This window comes from Myotis daubentonii, chromosome 9, assembly GCF_963259705.1.
Source record: "Myotis daubentonii chromosome 9, mMyoDau2.1, whole genome shotgun sequence".
Lineage (NCBI taxonomy): Eukaryota > Metazoa > Chordata > Mammalia > Chiroptera > Vespertilionidae > Myotis > Myotis daubentonii.
This window is the reverse complement of record NC_081848.1, coordinates 24,985,128-25,000,980: the sequence shown is the minus strand read 5'-3', so window position 1 is coordinate 25,000,980 and position 15,853 is coordinate 24,985,128. Positions and strand designations below refer to the sequence as shown.

Below are 15,853 nucleotides of genomic sequence, written 5' to 3'. Positions count from 1 at the left end.
ACCTCCAGGCCAATTGGCTGTGAGAATCAGGAGTGTCTATGGTGGGATACTTCTATGCTGGAGACACCCTTCTGAGGCAAGACATGCTTCAGTGGGTGCTCAATTCAGAATGATAGCTTTGCTGGGTAAAGTAATCTTGGTTGTAGGTTCTTGCTATTCATTACTTTGAATATTTCTTGCCACTCCCTTCTGGCCTGCATAGTTTCTGTTGAGAAATCAGCTGACAATCATATGGGTACCCCTTGAGTGTGCCCCTTATGGATCTGAGGAGTTGTAATTGGATGGTCCCACTCTGACCACTGGGTACACTGGCCCTTAGATCTCTAACGAGGTGCTAATTTAGCCTCTGCCTGAGGCTACCCAGCAGGAGCTATGGTGAGATCTGCAGATTCTTCTTCTTTGTTTGGGATTTGGAGGTGCCCAGATGAGGCCCAGCTGTGAAGCAATGCAAGCTACTGTGGGGCCTTGGGCATCTTAGGTAATTTTAGATTGCAAAGGGCCAGGCCATTCATATACAAAAGCCTCTGTGTACAATTTGGGTGGGGCTGGGTCTCAGGGAATCAACAGGGAGGAGCAAACAACTATGGCTGATCCTCAGTCCTGCGCTAAGAGGCCCCGGGTCTCAGTGTCATGCGGTAATTGCTGCAAGCCCCTCTGAGAGAAAGCCACCCTTGAGTTCTGCCTGCTGCCAGATAGTCCAGTTTCTCCCGTAGGAGTCTGAGTCCCCAGAGACTCGCCTGGAACTAGAGTTCAGAGTGGGAGCGTGTGTCTCCCTCCCGATTGAAAAAGACAACTGCATCCTCAGTTGCCAGCCCTTCCCGTGAGTGCCTCTGTACCTCTGCACTTTACTTCCGAACCTCCTCTGAGTCTCAGTGTGCTTTTCTCTTTCCTTCTAGTTGTAGAATTTCCACTCAGCCAGCCTTCCTATGGTTCTGGATGATGTCCGTTTTGTCTTTTAGTTGTATTTTTGAAGTGGTTGTGCGCGGCAGCAATTTCCAGTGTTTACCTATGCCGCCATCTGGGTTTCTCCGAGACAGTCATCTTCCCCTTCTAAAACTTTTTGCGCAAGTTTTATGTACACATAAATACATAAGATACACATGCACATTTTACCTGTTATAACAATATTAATATTTTGTTCTTTTATGAGGGAAAATTTGTGTCGAATAGTCGTATTTTTAAAAAATATTAAAATAGGAGAAAATACATGGTGGTGTGAGCAGTAAGAGTTATTTCAAAGTCACTGTGACCATCCTTTAGCTTTCTATTCATGTTTATTTATATCAACTTTCCTAAAATTATAGGAACTAACCTTTGCAATTTAGGCAAAGTATTAGGGACTATATCTCTACCCAAGTTTTATAACATGATGATTAACTGATCTCTTAAATTTCTTATTGTAGGATCTGAACAATCTTTTCAACAGCTTCTGCCAGAATTTTCTTCACAGGAGGGGATCCAGCATGCTGACCTACCAAGTATTTTTAGCATTGAAGCAAGAGATTCTTCCCAAGGCATGGAAAATCAGTACTCCTCTGAACCAACTGAAATATTACAAAATAAGAGGGGAAATGTTCATTTCCAGCTCTCTGTAGGAAATTTGAAAAGTTCAGTCTTCAGTTCATCTGCTGAAGCTAATGTATTTCATCAATTAAATATAGCACATAGCACTCCATGTGGTTCTACCTCTAGTGAGTGCTCAGTGAAAGACCAATTAGAAGGCCAAAAAGAAGGACTGGGCTTTGAAGAACTATCAGAAAGAGGGGCTGATAAAGTGTTAGACAGTCAAGGGCTCACTGAAGAGGATAAAAATGAAACCTGTGGAGTTCTAAGTGTAAATCCAGATGTACAGGAAATTGACTCACAATTATGTGTAAGAACAGTGGAGATGGGAACTTCAGTTCAGATACCACATACTATTCAGAATGAAAAGCATTTTGAGAATTCTATTAAAGCAGAAGCTCCAAAAATCATACCAAACCTGTCTCAGCCATCACAATCAGAGTTGTTTTCCACTTCTGGATCATTTCTACAACAGAGCTCTATTCCAGTCTGGGTAAGTGAAGTCTGCATTGTATAAATGGCATTTAGAATGCTTTTCCAATATTTTTTTAAAACTAGTATTTGTGTTTTTATTTTGTTAAGATACTGGCCAAAAATGTACAAACAAGCATTATATACTGAGTGGCCAGATTATTATGACCACCCCATCAGTACAATGAAGTGAATTAGTTATGCAAAGAATAATAAAACCTTGAGAGTATTTGCTTAGGAAGTTTTCAATATTCAGTATTTTTGGAAGTGTCAATGAAGTACTGATGGGGTGGTCATAATAACCTGGCCACTCAGTGTGTGTGTGTATGTATGCATGTTATAATTTAAGAGTAATTATTAATATTATTCAACAGAAATAATATTCAAAAGAATATTCAACAAAATAATATTCAACAGAAAAAATTCAACAGCATAAAAGTCTAAACCCAGGGGGACTTTTGAAACAAATTTCAAGAGAAACAACAAAGCTACTTGTTAATATACCTGATAACCAATTTTGTAATCATCAGAAATCTCCAAATTTGGAGATCTCTGAATTTTACTAGATTTTCCTTCCAATTCACATATCCCTTCTCAGCTTCACTGAGGAATGGTGTTCGACCCCATTGCACTGCATTGAGTTAATCCAGTGATTTTTCAACCTTTTCCATCTCATGGCACACATAATTACTAACATTCTAAGGCACACCAAAAAAGTTATTTTTTGTGGATCTGATAAAAAAAAAAAAAGGTATGATTTAGATTAACACCAGATGGCTGGTTGTGCATTGGCTGTCATTTTTTATTTGACTCTCTGTAAGGGAAGAGGTCAGTGCCCGACTAAATAGCCGCAGTGCACTAGTTGAAAATTGCGGCAGTAATCTATTTTGTTTCAACTCATCACCTGACTATAGTATTGCTTGTCAACATCTAGACCAGACATGATTTGGCTTTTGGATTTTCTTTGTAAATTCTTGTTGGGTGTTTAAAGGATGGTATTTCCCTTAAGAAATTAATCTGACAGCAGGGGCCTACATTTGGCTTCAACCCATTAGCGCTACTCCCTTTAGACAGGCTACCCTCTGGTTCCCCATTAACCTGTACTCATCGGCCTAGCCCTATGATCCTGTGGGCGTGTAATCCTTGCAGAAGATATTTTCAAACAATTATCACATTATTGCAATTTTTTAAAAAATATTTTTTATTGGTTTTTTACAAAGGGAGAAGGATAGAGCTAGAAACATTGATCACCTGCCTCCTGCACACCCCCTACTGGGGATGTGCCCACAACCAAGGTACATGCCCTTGACTGGAATCGAACCCGGGACCCTTCAGTCTGCAGGCCAATGCTCTATCCACTGAGCCAAACCAGTCAGGGTCTCTATCCAGTATTTCTTAAAAGTAGGGGTGCACTGAAATGTTGTGGTTCTTCCTCCAGAATGTACATTTTCACATATTGAATGTTTAAAGCTATTACTTTTGGACATGGTTTTCTTTTTAATATTACTGCACAGGAGACAGAGTCTGGCCATGGTATAATGGAAGAACCAGAACTTACGTTAGTAAGCACCAGCGACATCAGTATTGCTGAAATGGATTTTGCAAATTTATCCATAGAAGAAAAGAATGAGGCAAGAAGTTTTCAGGTAAATGTCATATTATACACTTTATACAGCAACCCATAGCTGAGAATTGGGGAACAAAAAAGGTACTACTCTTTCACTTTTCTTTCCACAAGTCCTTTTTTCCGTTAGAATTATTTGCAAATTAATGTCCTTCCCTATATTGCAGTTTTTTGCAAGTGCAGGTTTTGTGTTCAGAGCATAAACCCCCTTGAACAGTTTTATATCGTGTAATAGTCCTAAATGTTTTTAACTTTCACAAATTCGAGCCAAAACTGGTGACACATGCCAGGGAAGATCTCAGATGCTCCTAAATACATGTATTTCTGATGCTATAGATTTCACTTAAGCTTGGGTTAGAATTGTTCCAAATTTGGAACTGAGATGGATATAGAAAGTGCTGTTCTATTGCTTTAGACATTTATTCTGAAAATAAGACTATTTCAAGCACTATTAAATTCACATTCCCGCTTTTTTCAAAGCTCTTTTTAAAATATCTTCTGCAAGGGCCAAGAAGCAAACCATTTGTTTCTTGCCTGGCTCATAATTATAATTTAATAAGGGCTCCAGGTTATTTATATGCAAGTGATTTTTGTGAACTGTTGCCAAATCAGAGGAAAAACTTTAGGGTAGGATGGGAAAGTAGGCTTGGCTTGGGGGGAAAGCTGGTGGTCATTGTACAGCTGGGCAAATCAAGACTTTCCCTAGCCAGAGAAACTCAGTCCTAAAGCTGACAGGGTTTTTAGCTAAACTTTGCTATACTTTTGAGTTCATCTATGACTTTCTTGCAATTAGGAGAGTGAATTTCTGCCTCTTGTACCAGAAACAGAAAACTCAAAGTATCCAGCAGCACCAGACCATTCTGTGGAGAAGCCAGCTGCAGTGTCTGCAGGTACGCTTTGAGCATCTGAAATGGGTCAGTGATCCAAAGGCTAGTGGGAGTTCCCTACACAAATTGAAGTTCCAAGTTTGCATGTTGCTCAATGAGGTGAAAATAGCTTCAACTTTTCTTTTCTACCAGAAACCCTCTCAAAGTTTACACCTGCACCAGGAAGCTTACAAGAAGCATTTGCAAAGAGAAAAAAATCATTTATAGAGAGATCCTGCCAGAGACAGAAAGAAATAAGGAATAAAACACATGTTTTTAGAAATCCTGAAAACCAAGTGATTAAGACAACACTTTCTATAGGTAAGTTCCCCAAAACATTTGTATTCATTTGAGAAAGGGAATCTGGCTTACCAAATTACTTGTTTGCTCAGGTTCACATGTGAGTGGCCTAAAAAGTCATGTTAGAGTGTCACTTCCCGAAGACAGAAAGGCTGCACAGGCCCTCAAGCACCAAAGGACTCTAAGGTACGTATTTTATATGTGTGTGTATTAATAATGTTCACATTTCTTAAGTATCTGTCTTTGATTCCCACTTAAATTTCTTACAGGTTACACAATCAGTTACCTGAAGTGAAACGGCAAAAGGAAGAGAAAGCAAAGCAAGAAGCTTATGCCCAAAACGGAGCTAGAGCAAAGGAATTTCATAAGGTGAGTAAGGTACAAAGTGATTTTTCATGTCAAAAGCACACAATTGAAACTAAAATTTACTTTTATTCCCTCCACAGAAAACACTAGAGAAACTTCGAGCCAAAAATACATGCTGACTTTCTACAAAAAGTATGAAGGACTTTTATTATTTGTAACATAGGCACAATTATTTAAAGTTAATAAACTTTTATTTAAGGAATTTCACATGTTCTGAGTTCTTCCACTGCCTTAGTTCCTTCTGAATTTGAGTCTTAATCATCTTATTCCCTAAAAAAGAAGAGTACGCAGTGGTTAAACTTGGAAAATTTACTTTCCCACCTCACCAATCACTGATGTAAGTAGCTAAATCATATATCTCTTTAGGACAAAATAGACACTATTGAGTGTCTATTACATCCTATGGAGAACTTCAATTTTAGGTCACAGCGTTAAGAGCTCCTGGTTTTAGTCCCATAAGCTCTCTTTGAAATGACCCATAAATTAATACCTATTTCTAATGTTTACATACCTGTTTTGCTCAATCCGGATGTCATCTCAAGTCAGTCCTATATAATAGGAATAGAGATTATCATGATCACAAACTGTATGGTAACTGAGAAGGACTTGGCTAGACAAAGGTCATCAAGCCCCAGACATCTAAAATGGCTGTCATCAAATCTGATTCCCAAGACCTATTACAGAAATCTCCTATAGCTTGTGTCATATGTATAGTGGAATGTGATCTAGCAATGTAAATCTAGGTTAGTAAAATGTTCCCAATAGGCTGAATGCTATGGTACCAACATAGCAGAAAAAAACCCATTGGGGAAATGTTTTGTGGTCATGTCCACGGCAAATGAGAAACTACATTCTAAAAGCCTTGGTAATGACCATTATACTTTGGTGTGGGGTAAGATAAAGACAATACTTGCCACAATCCTTTTAGTTGAGCTTCTTTTATCTACACTTGAATATGGACATACTTCAAAAATTCTGCACCTATGAAGAAAGATTTTAACGTTCATATTGGACTAAATTTTTCAAAATACATTTCATTAGGGTCCAAAGTACCCTCACAACCAGTTCCCAACTAGCATACATTGAAAGTTCCAGGCTTGAAACTGAAAATAATTGGAATAAGCATCTTTTCAATCAAATTAGATATTGGGAACAAATCTAATGTTAAAATAAGACTTAATCCATTTCCATTCATAAAATTCTCATAGAAAATGCACTATTTGGAAATGTTTGTGTTTCGGGGAATGCTTATCTTAGCTTTCGTATTTATTATGTAGATGGATGTTCAGATGGCTATTTTTCATTCAGCTCATTCAGAGCAGTTGAACATTTTGCCCATCATCATAACATCAGGCTGGTGAACACTACAAGCATAGCGGTTGGCCTTTTTAATGTCCAATTTTTTTTTGTGGTAGTAATAAGCCACCAGGATGGGCTACTGTAATAAGTGAATAAATGCAAGGACATTAATACTGAAATTTTCTAAAGGAGCTTAAGTCTCCTGTAAACTAGGAGGGAGTTTGAAGGAAAAAATTAAAATCTTACCTATAATCATTGGGAACTAATTTCTTCAAGCAATTTTCTTTAGGACCCTATAAATTGAATATTAAAACATTGTTATTGTTATTTTAGCAGGTGATGTAAGGTATACTTATTATTCCGCTCACTGAGCCTAGCAAAAAATGTTACAGGTCTCATTGTCACCACTGTAATAAGATTACTGTGATGGAAGCATAACCTGTGTCTCAATATAGCCACAATAACAAATTTCTGGACACCGTACACAAAAAACAGTGCCCATTTTCATATAGAATGAGGCTTTATAAAACTTTCTCTCAAGCTTATGTATACACTATGCAAAAGGCTTTGACATCTGTATAGAAGTAGTTCCTGCTGACACTTGCTATCAATAAAGGAAAGAAACCACTAAAAGCAACAGAAATAGAAAGGCTTACGTGGTTAGGGTCTGAGTAGATGGATCTGCCTGGTTTTTTTAATATCGGACACTAGGGACAAGAGACAAGTATTAGTTCCTACTGAAGATTACTTATGTCTAACTGAACACTAAGAACTGTAAGAATAATGTCTCAATAAAAATACCAGGTTTAACATGCACAAAGCCAAGAAAACCAACGATGCCAGATACTGAATTTATATTGCACTGTCCTTTGAACACCCAGCAGGAATAAACTACTGAATGCAGATACCATGCAGTGCATTATGACTGAACTATAAACACTTCTGTTTTAAGTATGTGAGGATTAAATATCACTGTGACAAAATCCAGAAGCATGTTAACCAGCTGACAAAACTCAGGAGGAATTGGGGTGGGGGGAGGGAGATTAACCCAAGAACTTATATGCACTAACCCATGGACACAGACAATAGTGTGAAGACCTGGGTTGGTGGGGGGAGGGTCAATGGGGGGAAATTTTTTTAAAAACAGTGACTTTCCAGTTGTCATTTCAATGAGGCAACCATATTAATGCAATAAACTATAAACCTAAGTCACTATTATCTTTATCCTCTCTCTTTGCACTAGAAATAAAGGTTACCATTGTTCAAATTGTTATTAGGTGGAATTCCTTTGCTATTTTAACATATCCAAGTCTGCATTTCTAGGATGAACCATATGGAACAGTCCGTTTAATAAAAGGGTGCAAAAAGGGGACATTTTCATTTGGTACCCCTAGACATGCAGTCTCTTCAACTCCCATCCCTCCCCACCACCAATTTTGTATATAAATACAATTATGGCAAATATTTTCACCAAGATATTGACAATTCTGCTTTATACCTAATCTATTAGTCACAACAGTAATGGAATGCAGTACAGCAGTCCTCAACTTAACATCCTTTTGTTCAAGGTGTCCTTATCAAGTTGAGATGCCACAGCAACTTCTCATCATTTAGCCTGTGGTCAAACTGGCTTCCTTTTACATCACTTCACTTATTGTTTCAGAACCTATCATTAGTGTTAAGGGAGGACTTAGTCTACTCACAAATTACATTTTTTCACAACTTTGAATCCTTAATAAATGAAAAGTTAAATGTTCCACTTACCTCTACACATGAGTGTTAAAATCTTCACTCCTACAGATAAAACACCAAATAAAAGATTGATGAATGTGATTAAAAAACTAAAACTTATACAGAGCTATATTCAGCTGTCAGAATTATGTTTTAGTTCATGTCTGTATCATTCAGCAGTTGAACAGTTAAATTCATCATCTGAACTGCAGTTGTACCCTAAAGTTGTCACACTGTCGCCAATTAAAACTTACCTAAGCTATCACTCCCTAGAATCGTACAGATCTTCAGGATATACAAAAATACCTAAGATTTAAAAAAATTAGATTATTAATTCTGTCAGTTTTAGCAGCTGTCTTGTAATTCCTTCCCACAGATCTAACATACAGTTCTGTGAATAAAGGAAACAACATATTTATTCTATGAGGCGTTTCCAACGACGTAAGTCTACAGAAAAAGACCCATCGGGATAGACCTCAATCATTTACACACTTTAAAAGGCATAAGCAAACCTAAGTCTCCATAGGAAGACATTGAGAACTGATCTGCTCCAATCATTTAAACTCAAAATTATAAAAATAATCAAACATCTTCAAATTTGTAATAAATTTATCCCATAAGATTAATCACAAAAGATTCTAACAATGCTGCACAGCAAGTACACTCTGACCCCGCCCAAAAAAACATACAAAATGCAAGTAGCTACTCTAGATAACCCAAAGGTGAAATATCCATGTATAAATTGATTTTTGTGAATTTTGGTACTGCCATCTTTCGCCTATGAAATTCCCAGATTACACAGCAAAGTTAACAGAATTTTTGCCTCAGAAATGAAGATCTATATAAAATAATCTTCCCCTTAGCTACTTGTTATCAAATATAAAAATACAGGAAAAGTTTTAATGTGGCTATATTTATGTTCTTACCATTTGAAAACTTTATGCCATCTAAACTTACGAAGTCGTGTCCTGTGTAGTCATTTCTAGTATTATAGGATTAAATGTACCTCTATAGTTCAACTGCCAGTTTTGGGACCCTTTCCTGCAAGTAAAGTGAAGCTGGCACAGTATCCCTATATAACAGTGATTCCCAAGATTCATTTTCTGAAATCGTGTCCTAATCAGAAGTTAAAAATTGGCAAAGTCTTTTAATAATGAAACTTGTGGAGATTTATATTACCTGACAATGTGCTACATTTAAACAAATCTGATCCAAAAACTCACCTAAAGAGTTGACATAAATCCAGATAGTGTTCTCAAGATAAAACCCTAATAAAAAAAAAGTCAACTTTGTTATAGTGTTATCAACAGCAAAATAAAAATACTAAAGCAGTACGGTTGATACTTCCCTTATATTCTATGCTTTCTAAATTATTAATCCTACAGTCCTGGAACCAGTGTTTTAGGTATGTTCCTTCTTATATGTATCAAAACTCATACTGAGCAATGAGTTCTGGGTTGCAAAAGAGGCTTTATTTTTAGCACCTGTATGTAGTTTTTGTCCACAAATTACAAAAACAAACACAAGTGCTATTGTGAAATGCAGTATATTTAGCAATATAATCTGTAATATTTACAGCAACAAAAGACAATGATAGTTAATATTCCAGGCTGCTAAGAAGGGGAAATTATTAAATTCTTAGCATTGAACATTTGACAATAAAGGTCACTTTTGTCTGAATAAAACTGGATAAAAATACAGTAAGGGTTTCAGATATCCTAAGAAGGGTGACTTGTTGTCATTCATTAGTGATAAGATTTTGATTTTAGGACTACAATCTCTATACTTTGATTCAGTGCTCAAATAATACCTTTAAGCTCTTACGCTGACATAAACAAGTATAGGCAAAAACAGTGGGACCCTTTTAAAAATTTTATTTTTATTTAATCCTCTCCGAGGAGAAAGGACAGAAACATCGTTTGGCTGCCTCTTGAACACGCCAACTGGGGATCAAGCCCACACCCAAGTCATGTGCCCTTTCCAGGAACCAAACCAGCAACCCTTCAGTGCACAGGATGACAACCAACTGAGCCACTCTGGCCAGGCAGTGGGACATTATTATTGTGCAATGGATTATCTCTGCTATGAAAGCCTCAAATTTTTTGTACATGCACAATTTCACTTCACTTTTTCTTAATAATTACTTCTTTAGCAAGTTTCTTTCACAAATTTGTTCAGAGGTTCTTTTTATTTTCATCGTGGCAGTTTATCACTGGACTGGCATATATATTCACATCTTTACTTTCTGTGGTTTCTTTTTTTTTTTAAATATATTTTATTGATTTTTTTACAGAGAGGAAGGGAGAGTGTTAGAAACGTTGATCAGCTGCCTCCTGCACATCTCCCACTGGGGATGTGCCCGCAACCCAGGTACATGCCCTTGACCGGAATCGAACCCGGGATCCCTCAGTCCACAAGCCGACGCTCTATCCACTGAGCCAAACCCGTTCCGGCTATAGTTTCTTTTTCTCTAGTCTCTTTACCTTGACATTCACGTTCGTATCTCCTTTTCAGGTCATTCTGTCTTCTGTCCAATGTTTTTGGACTTTGATACTCTCTTTTTAGACAAAGCAACGTCTTCAGTGTATTCTTGCTCTAAATATACATTCATCTTCTTTGGTAATTCAGAACTTATTATGAAATAATTATTCTCCTGCATAAAAGATACCAATATTAAGCAATCACTAAAACTTTATTGCTTTAGTAATTACACATAACTGAGTTCTAGATGATTTCAACCTGAAGACATCTGTTAAAAATCCAATTAACTTTTGCTTTTATTCTCACTTGATAGACTAGTAGCAAACCTAATAGTACTAAAAAGTCCATGTCACACTAAACTACCCAAAAAGCATTTTTATTCTTGCTTTTCCTGCACCAAATGTATTATAGCCTTTCCAAAATTAAACAGGGACTGTAAGACAGTAACTACTGGATAAAATTCTTCCTGTACCATCTGAGGCACCCTCCCAAAAGTAAACAGGATAAAAATGTCACTTACCACCAATTTGATATCACATTCATCATCACGTCCAAGATTTGTAGCAACCTCATCTTCTTCTCTGCAATATTCAAAATATCAGATGACTAAATCCTCTATAACCCAATAGTATATTATATGATTACTACACACAAAATAGCTATAGTCAAGGAGGAAAATTACATTGTCATGTATAACACCCAAAATTGGCTCTCATGTGCCAAGCTCATAGCTCAACTGTAATAACCCAAATGGCCTATTGTATCTTTGCTCCCATCATTATTAAAGTATGAAAAAATTAAAAGCATAAGGATGAAGGAGCATTAATAAAGAACAATTTGACATGATTAAACTTACGCTGACTCTTCAATAGGAGAGATTGATCCATCATCATCCAAGTATTTATATCTACGACTATCAAGGTCGTCTTTTTCTAAATCTTCACCAACATTCATCTGATTTAAGGATTCCTTGAGGTGGTATTCATATTTCAGTTTTTCAAGGTAGTTGAAAAATCCTCTTGCCACTGCTTGCTACAAATCAGAAAGTCACAGCCTTACAAAGTAACACTTTCCTCCACCCCTCAACAGAGGTGTGTTCCAAAACAACAAGGACCCCCTTACCAAGAGCTCTCAGAGATCTTGATTTAACTACTCTTCCATATGCAACTCATATAATACAACAAATACTGACTGTAAAACTCACTGCTACCTAGAAAATTACCAAACTTTCCGAAATTGGTACAACCAAGAACAAATCATACGTTGTTTGGGAATTACTAGACTTAAATGCAGATAAACTATCTTTTAACCCTACCTGGGGTTATTTTTCTATTGCTTTTAAATAAGGAGGGGGTGGACGATGACACATCAATGTGAGAAACACATCGATTGGTAGCCTCCAGCACGAACCCTCACGAGGATCGAGCCTGCAACTGCGGTACATGACCTTGCCCAGGAATCAAACCTGCAATCTTCAGTGTGCCAGCCAGCCAATGCTCTAACACTAAAAGCTTAGTATTCCCTCAAATAAATCAGAATTTAAATCAAGTGCTTCTCAACCTTCCTAACGCCACGACCCTTTAATTCAGTTCCTCATGTTGTGGTGACCCCCAACCATAAAATTATTTTCGTTGTTACTTCTTAACTGTAATTTTGCTACTGTTATGAATCATAATGTAAATATCTGATACGCAGGACATATTTTCACTGTTACAAATTGAACATAATTAAAGCATAGTGATTAATTACAAAACAATATGTAATTATGTATGTGTTTTCCGATGGTCTTAGGCGACCCGTGAAAGGGTCGTTTGAACCCCAAAGGGGTCCCAATCCACGGGTTGAGAACCGCTGCTCTAACCACTTAAGACAAGCCGTCCAGGGCGCACATAAGCAAATTTTTGAGGCTTTATTATAATCACCTTAAAACATAGGTTAACTGCCAGGCTGGCATGGCTCAGTGGTTAAGCGTCGACCTATGGACCTCAACCTATGAACCAGGAGGTCCCAGTTTCAATTCCTGGTCAGGGCACATGCCTGGGTTGCATGCTCCAGTGGGAGGTGTGCAAGAGGTAGCCAATCAATGATTCCCTCACATCACTGAGGTTTCTCTTTCCTCCTTTCCTCTCTGAAATCAACATTTTTTTTTAAAAAGTTCAGTATTAATTCCCTCAAATAAATCAATTTAAATCAAGCAATTAAAAATTAACTATGCAAACATTAAATCAAATACAGGAGCGTATAGTGCTAATTACAGGGCATTTATCAGGCAATTCTGTCAGAAATTAACTGCTCAGTATCAATAAGAAAATGAACAGCCTTGGAGCACTTGATATACAGGTATATTCACTAAATACACCCGTAAAAATTTCACCTAGTAGCCAAGTGAAGCCATCTAAATTCTAAGTGACCAACACACCATTTCAGGCACTTTAGCTATGGGTCCCCACATACACTAACTCACCTCAAAGGTTAAAATTTTCCTCCAAGGTATTGGTTTTCTTCCATTCTCTGACTCGATAAATGGGAACTGAGGTCTTTTAACTTTAAGTTGTTTCTTACTTATTTGTGACCTACTGTTTTTCCTTCCTTTTGGTCTTCCCATTGGTCTTCCTGTTGGCTTATATTTCCTCTTTTTACGTTTCTTTGATTTCTTTTTCTTGAATCTTTCAAAAATAGCTTTTAAAGTCAATGGTCTTGGTTCTATAGATGAGTCACTGGATGAATCTCTTGCTTGAACACTTTCAAGTGAATGAACACATTTCCTAATGGGATTTCTTTGCCTCCGTTTAGGTGAGGAAGGAACACATTGAGTTTTAAATAAGCTGCTATCAGAGGAAGAGCTATCACTAGGGAAAAAAAGGGGGAAAATTAATGTATCCTCTTTATATGATTGAATGCTTATTCCCAGTAATGTACATTTCTTCAAGGACAGAAGCAGGAAGGTTTGTGTAAACCAGGTTTTTCTCTTTCCTAATTTTTGAAAATTACCTTTACCACCACTCCTTATCTACAAGGATTTCTGCTCTCCCAGTAATTCAAGTAAACATTATCAAATCTAGTGTTTTCTAGTGAAAATCTGGCAGTTGCCGCTGATATAAAAAAATGCACTTACTTTTGATTTTCAATTTCCATAGCTGAATCAGATACTGTTATGTAGTCTGGAGAATCCATTCCTGATATCTTCTTCCAATCTGTCTCAAAATTGTTATTCTCACTTGTTCTTTGCTTTCACCAAATTTCTGACAACATAAAATACACTACATATGATGTCTAGTTTCCCCGAACAAGTGCCAGCACAAACACCTAGTACTCAAACAATGCAAATTTGATGCAGATTAAGCCATTATATGTAAACTAAGGCACAATCATTTACAAGGCCATTCATATTTTCATGTAGAAACCATTCATTTCAAATCAAAAATTCTAAAATCTAGAAATTTTATTAATGTGTTGTATCTTTCAGTTGTGCCTCTAAAGCTACCCAGTGGAACAAGATTCTAGAAAATGTCATTCCCCCCAAAAAATATCAAACATCTTTCCAATAACAGGAAAAATGCAATTTTATCATTAGTCATTTAGTGATGTGCAATTAATGGCCCATAAGCCATTTTCCAAAAGCAGATGGGAACTCCTAGAAATGTTTCACAAAGCAAGCCTCAGCATACCAGGAAAAATAATTTACTATCTCAGTCGATCACACCATTTTTAAACTCCTGGCCTGGGATTTTCATTTGTGGCGTTTGCCCATTCATACAGATTCAACAAAATCCCTATGAATCCTCTTTCTTGGCATACCTTTTTGTTGCTATGGTTATTAATTTAAAAGTTCTGAATTCTCTCTCAAACTTCAATGAGGGTATTGGACTATTAACATTGATGTCCTTTATCTTCCTTTTCAAAAAAATTCCTGGAAAATTTTACAATAGTTTGGGAAAATAATTTAAAATTAAAAATAAAGCCCAGCCAGGGTGACTCAGTGGTTGAGCATTGACCTATGAACCAGGAGGTCCAGGTTCCCAGTCAGGGCACATCCCCTAGGTTGTGGGCTGGATCCCCAGTAGGGGGCGTGCAGGAGGCAGCCCATCAATGATTCTCATCATTGTTGTTTCCATCCCTCTCTCCCTCTCTCTGAAATCAAAATACAATTTAAAAAGAAATAAAGATGAGAAATTAATACTGGTTCGCCCTTACAGAGGATGTCATCATCATTCCACGTTTGCATTTTTCAGTGTTTAACATACTTGACAATGACCAATGAGTAAAGATGAAAGTTTTCTTAGAATTAACAGAAAAACATTTCAAATAATGGGTAATCAATAAGATCACATGTATCTTAGATTTTCCAAAATGTCCAATGGACTCACGTAGTAGTTTCATGGTTTTGTTGTAGTTTAAATTCAAAATCAGACTATGTCAAAAAATGCTCAAAAATTAAATTCAACAACATTGGGGCCAATGGCGCTGGTGCTATACCCGAGGTTGAATTTTTTTTAAATATTAGGACATTCTCAGAATGAAGTGTAGTTAACTCAAAAATCAGTTTCTGAAACTTATCTAGACAGCATGAGTGTCCCTTATTCCAAACTGGGCGAGGCCACGTGGCCTGCCCTGCACCCGGCCGGCGCCCACAGCCTCTCCAGCCATTACCAGACCTTGGTGCCCTCAGGAGCCGCCTGCCCTCCGGCACAGAAGACGGCCTAAGCCTTGCCTGGTGCCATTAGCCCAGAGCGCCTTCACTTGTCTATGTCGCCTACAACGCCTACAGCCGCATCACACCCACTGTAATTGCGGTGTGTGCCCCCGCCCTCAGGCCCGACTTCTTCGGCTCGAACCTCACGAGCGTCGCGGGGGGTGGGGGGGGGGCGACAAAAGCTAGAGGTGCACCCCCTCCCCCGCCCAGCAGGCCCGGATGGCACTGTCCTCTTCTTACCCGTGTAGGTCGGCAGACGGCGGGCACCACCAAGCGCCGGCTCGGTAAGGGCCTCAGCTGCGTACGCGCCACCCGCAGCCCAGGCCTGGGAAGCCCGCCTCCAGGAACCGCCAGCCTCAGGGGCACAGCACGAAACAACCGCCGGCCTCCGCAAGCGCGCGGAGGAAAAGACTGAACCCACCGCGAGACCTCGTTAAGAGTGAGGCCAAACTCTCGCGA

At 38.1% G+C, this 15,853-nt stretch overlaps 2 protein-coding genes and 8 non-coding genes across 31 annotated transcripts in view; 1 reads left to right on the top strand and 9 right to left on the bottom strand.

Moving 5' to 3' along the window:
- The window catches only part of CEP295 (centrosomal protein 295), a 55,880-nt gene extending 50,488 nt beyond the window's left edge, over window positions 1-5,392 (top strand). For 8 of the 9 annotated variants that reach the window (XM_059708152.1, XM_059708147.1, XM_059708146.1 and 5 more), the window contains 7 exons: window positions 1,404-2,056; window positions 3,549-3,680; window positions 4,452-4,548; window positions 4,678-4,845; window positions 4,917-5,010; window positions 5,094-5,193; window positions 5,271-5,392. In XM_059708152.1, the coding sequence (XP_059564135.1) occupies window positions 1,404-2,056; window positions 3,549-3,680; window positions 4,452-4,548; window positions 4,678-4,845; window positions 4,917-5,010; window positions 5,094-5,193; window positions 5,271-5,309 (1,283 nt within the window). In that variant the 3' untranslated portion in view covers window positions 5,310-5,392. Of the gene's footprint in view, window positions 1-1,403; window positions 2,057-3,548; window positions 3,681-4,451; window positions 4,658-4,677; window positions 4,846-4,916; window positions 5,011-5,093; window positions 5,194-5,270 lie in introns of those variants that run through there. The other variant, XM_059708153.1, reaches the window with a different exon arrangement.
- On the bottom strand, window positions 5,307-15,815 carry TAF1D (TATA-box binding protein associated factor, RNA polymerase I subunit D). Of its 14 annotated transcripts, none has more exons than XR_009454380.1 (10): window positions 15,635-15,815; window positions 13,817-13,943; window positions 13,166-13,550; window positions 11,558-11,733; window positions 11,222-11,282; window positions 10,704-10,873; window positions 9,444-9,488; window positions 6,736-8,526; window positions 5,702-5,738; window positions 5,307-5,460 (listed from the first exon to the last, which is right to left on the bottom strand). XR_009454380.1 is itself a non-coding variant. In XM_059708156.1 (7 exons), the coding sequence occupies exons 2-6, from the start codon at window positions 13,873-13,875 to the stop codon at window positions 10,736-10,738; spliced, it is 819 nt and encodes a 272-aa protein (XP_059564139.1). In that variant the 5' UTR covers window positions 13,876-13,943; window positions 15,635-15,815; the 3' UTR covers window positions 5,307-8,526; window positions 10,704-10,735. The 14 variants fall into 14 exon arrangements, 3 of the variants coding, with proteins under 3 accessions (XP_059564139.1, XP_059564141.1, XP_059564140.1); XR_009454376.1 differs by having other exon boundaries at window positions 5,307-6,171; window positions 6,736-6,782; window positions 7,146-8,526; XR_009454375.1 differs by having other exon boundaries at window positions 5,307-6,782; window positions 7,146-7,196; window positions 8,254-8,526.
- Window positions 5,541-5,668, bottom strand: LOC132242421 (small nucleolar RNA SNORA25). The gene has a single exon (XR_009454615.1). It is a non-coding gene; the product is annotated as a small nucleolar RNA SNORA25 (small nucleolar RNA).
- Window positions 5,941-6,065, bottom strand: LOC132242432 (small nucleolar RNA SNORA32). The gene has a single exon (XR_009454624.1). It is a non-coding gene; the product is annotated as a small nucleolar RNA SNORA32 (small nucleolar RNA).
- On the bottom strand, window positions 6,470-6,542 carry LOC132242417 (small nucleolar RNA Z40). The gene has a single exon (XR_009454611.1). It is a non-coding gene; the product is annotated as a small nucleolar RNA Z40 (small nucleolar RNA).
- Window positions 6,871-7,010, bottom strand: LOC132242425 (small nucleolar RNA SNORA1). The gene has a single exon (XR_009454619.1). It is a non-coding gene; the product is annotated as a small nucleolar RNA SNORA1 (small nucleolar RNA).
- LOC132242419 (small nucleolar RNA SNORA8) lies at window positions 7,271-7,408 on the bottom strand. The gene has a single exon (XR_009454613.1). It is a non-coding gene; the product is annotated as a small nucleolar RNA SNORA8 (small nucleolar RNA).
- Window positions 8,356-8,427, bottom strand: LOC132242469 (small nucleolar RNA SNORD5). The gene has a single exon (XR_009454654.1). It is a non-coding gene; the product is annotated as a small nucleolar RNA SNORD5 (small nucleolar RNA).
- On the bottom strand, window positions 8,571-8,701 carry LOC132242433 (small nucleolar RNA SNORA18). Its single transcript, XR_009454625.1, has one exon. It is a non-coding gene; the product is annotated as a small nucleolar RNA SNORA18 (small nucleolar RNA).
- LOC132242456 (small nucleolar RNA SNORA40) lies at window positions 9,627-9,751 on the bottom strand. Its single transcript, XR_009454642.1, has one exon. It is a non-coding gene; the product is annotated as a small nucleolar RNA SNORA40 (small nucleolar RNA).
- Window positions 15,816-15,853: the final 38 nt, after the last annotated feature.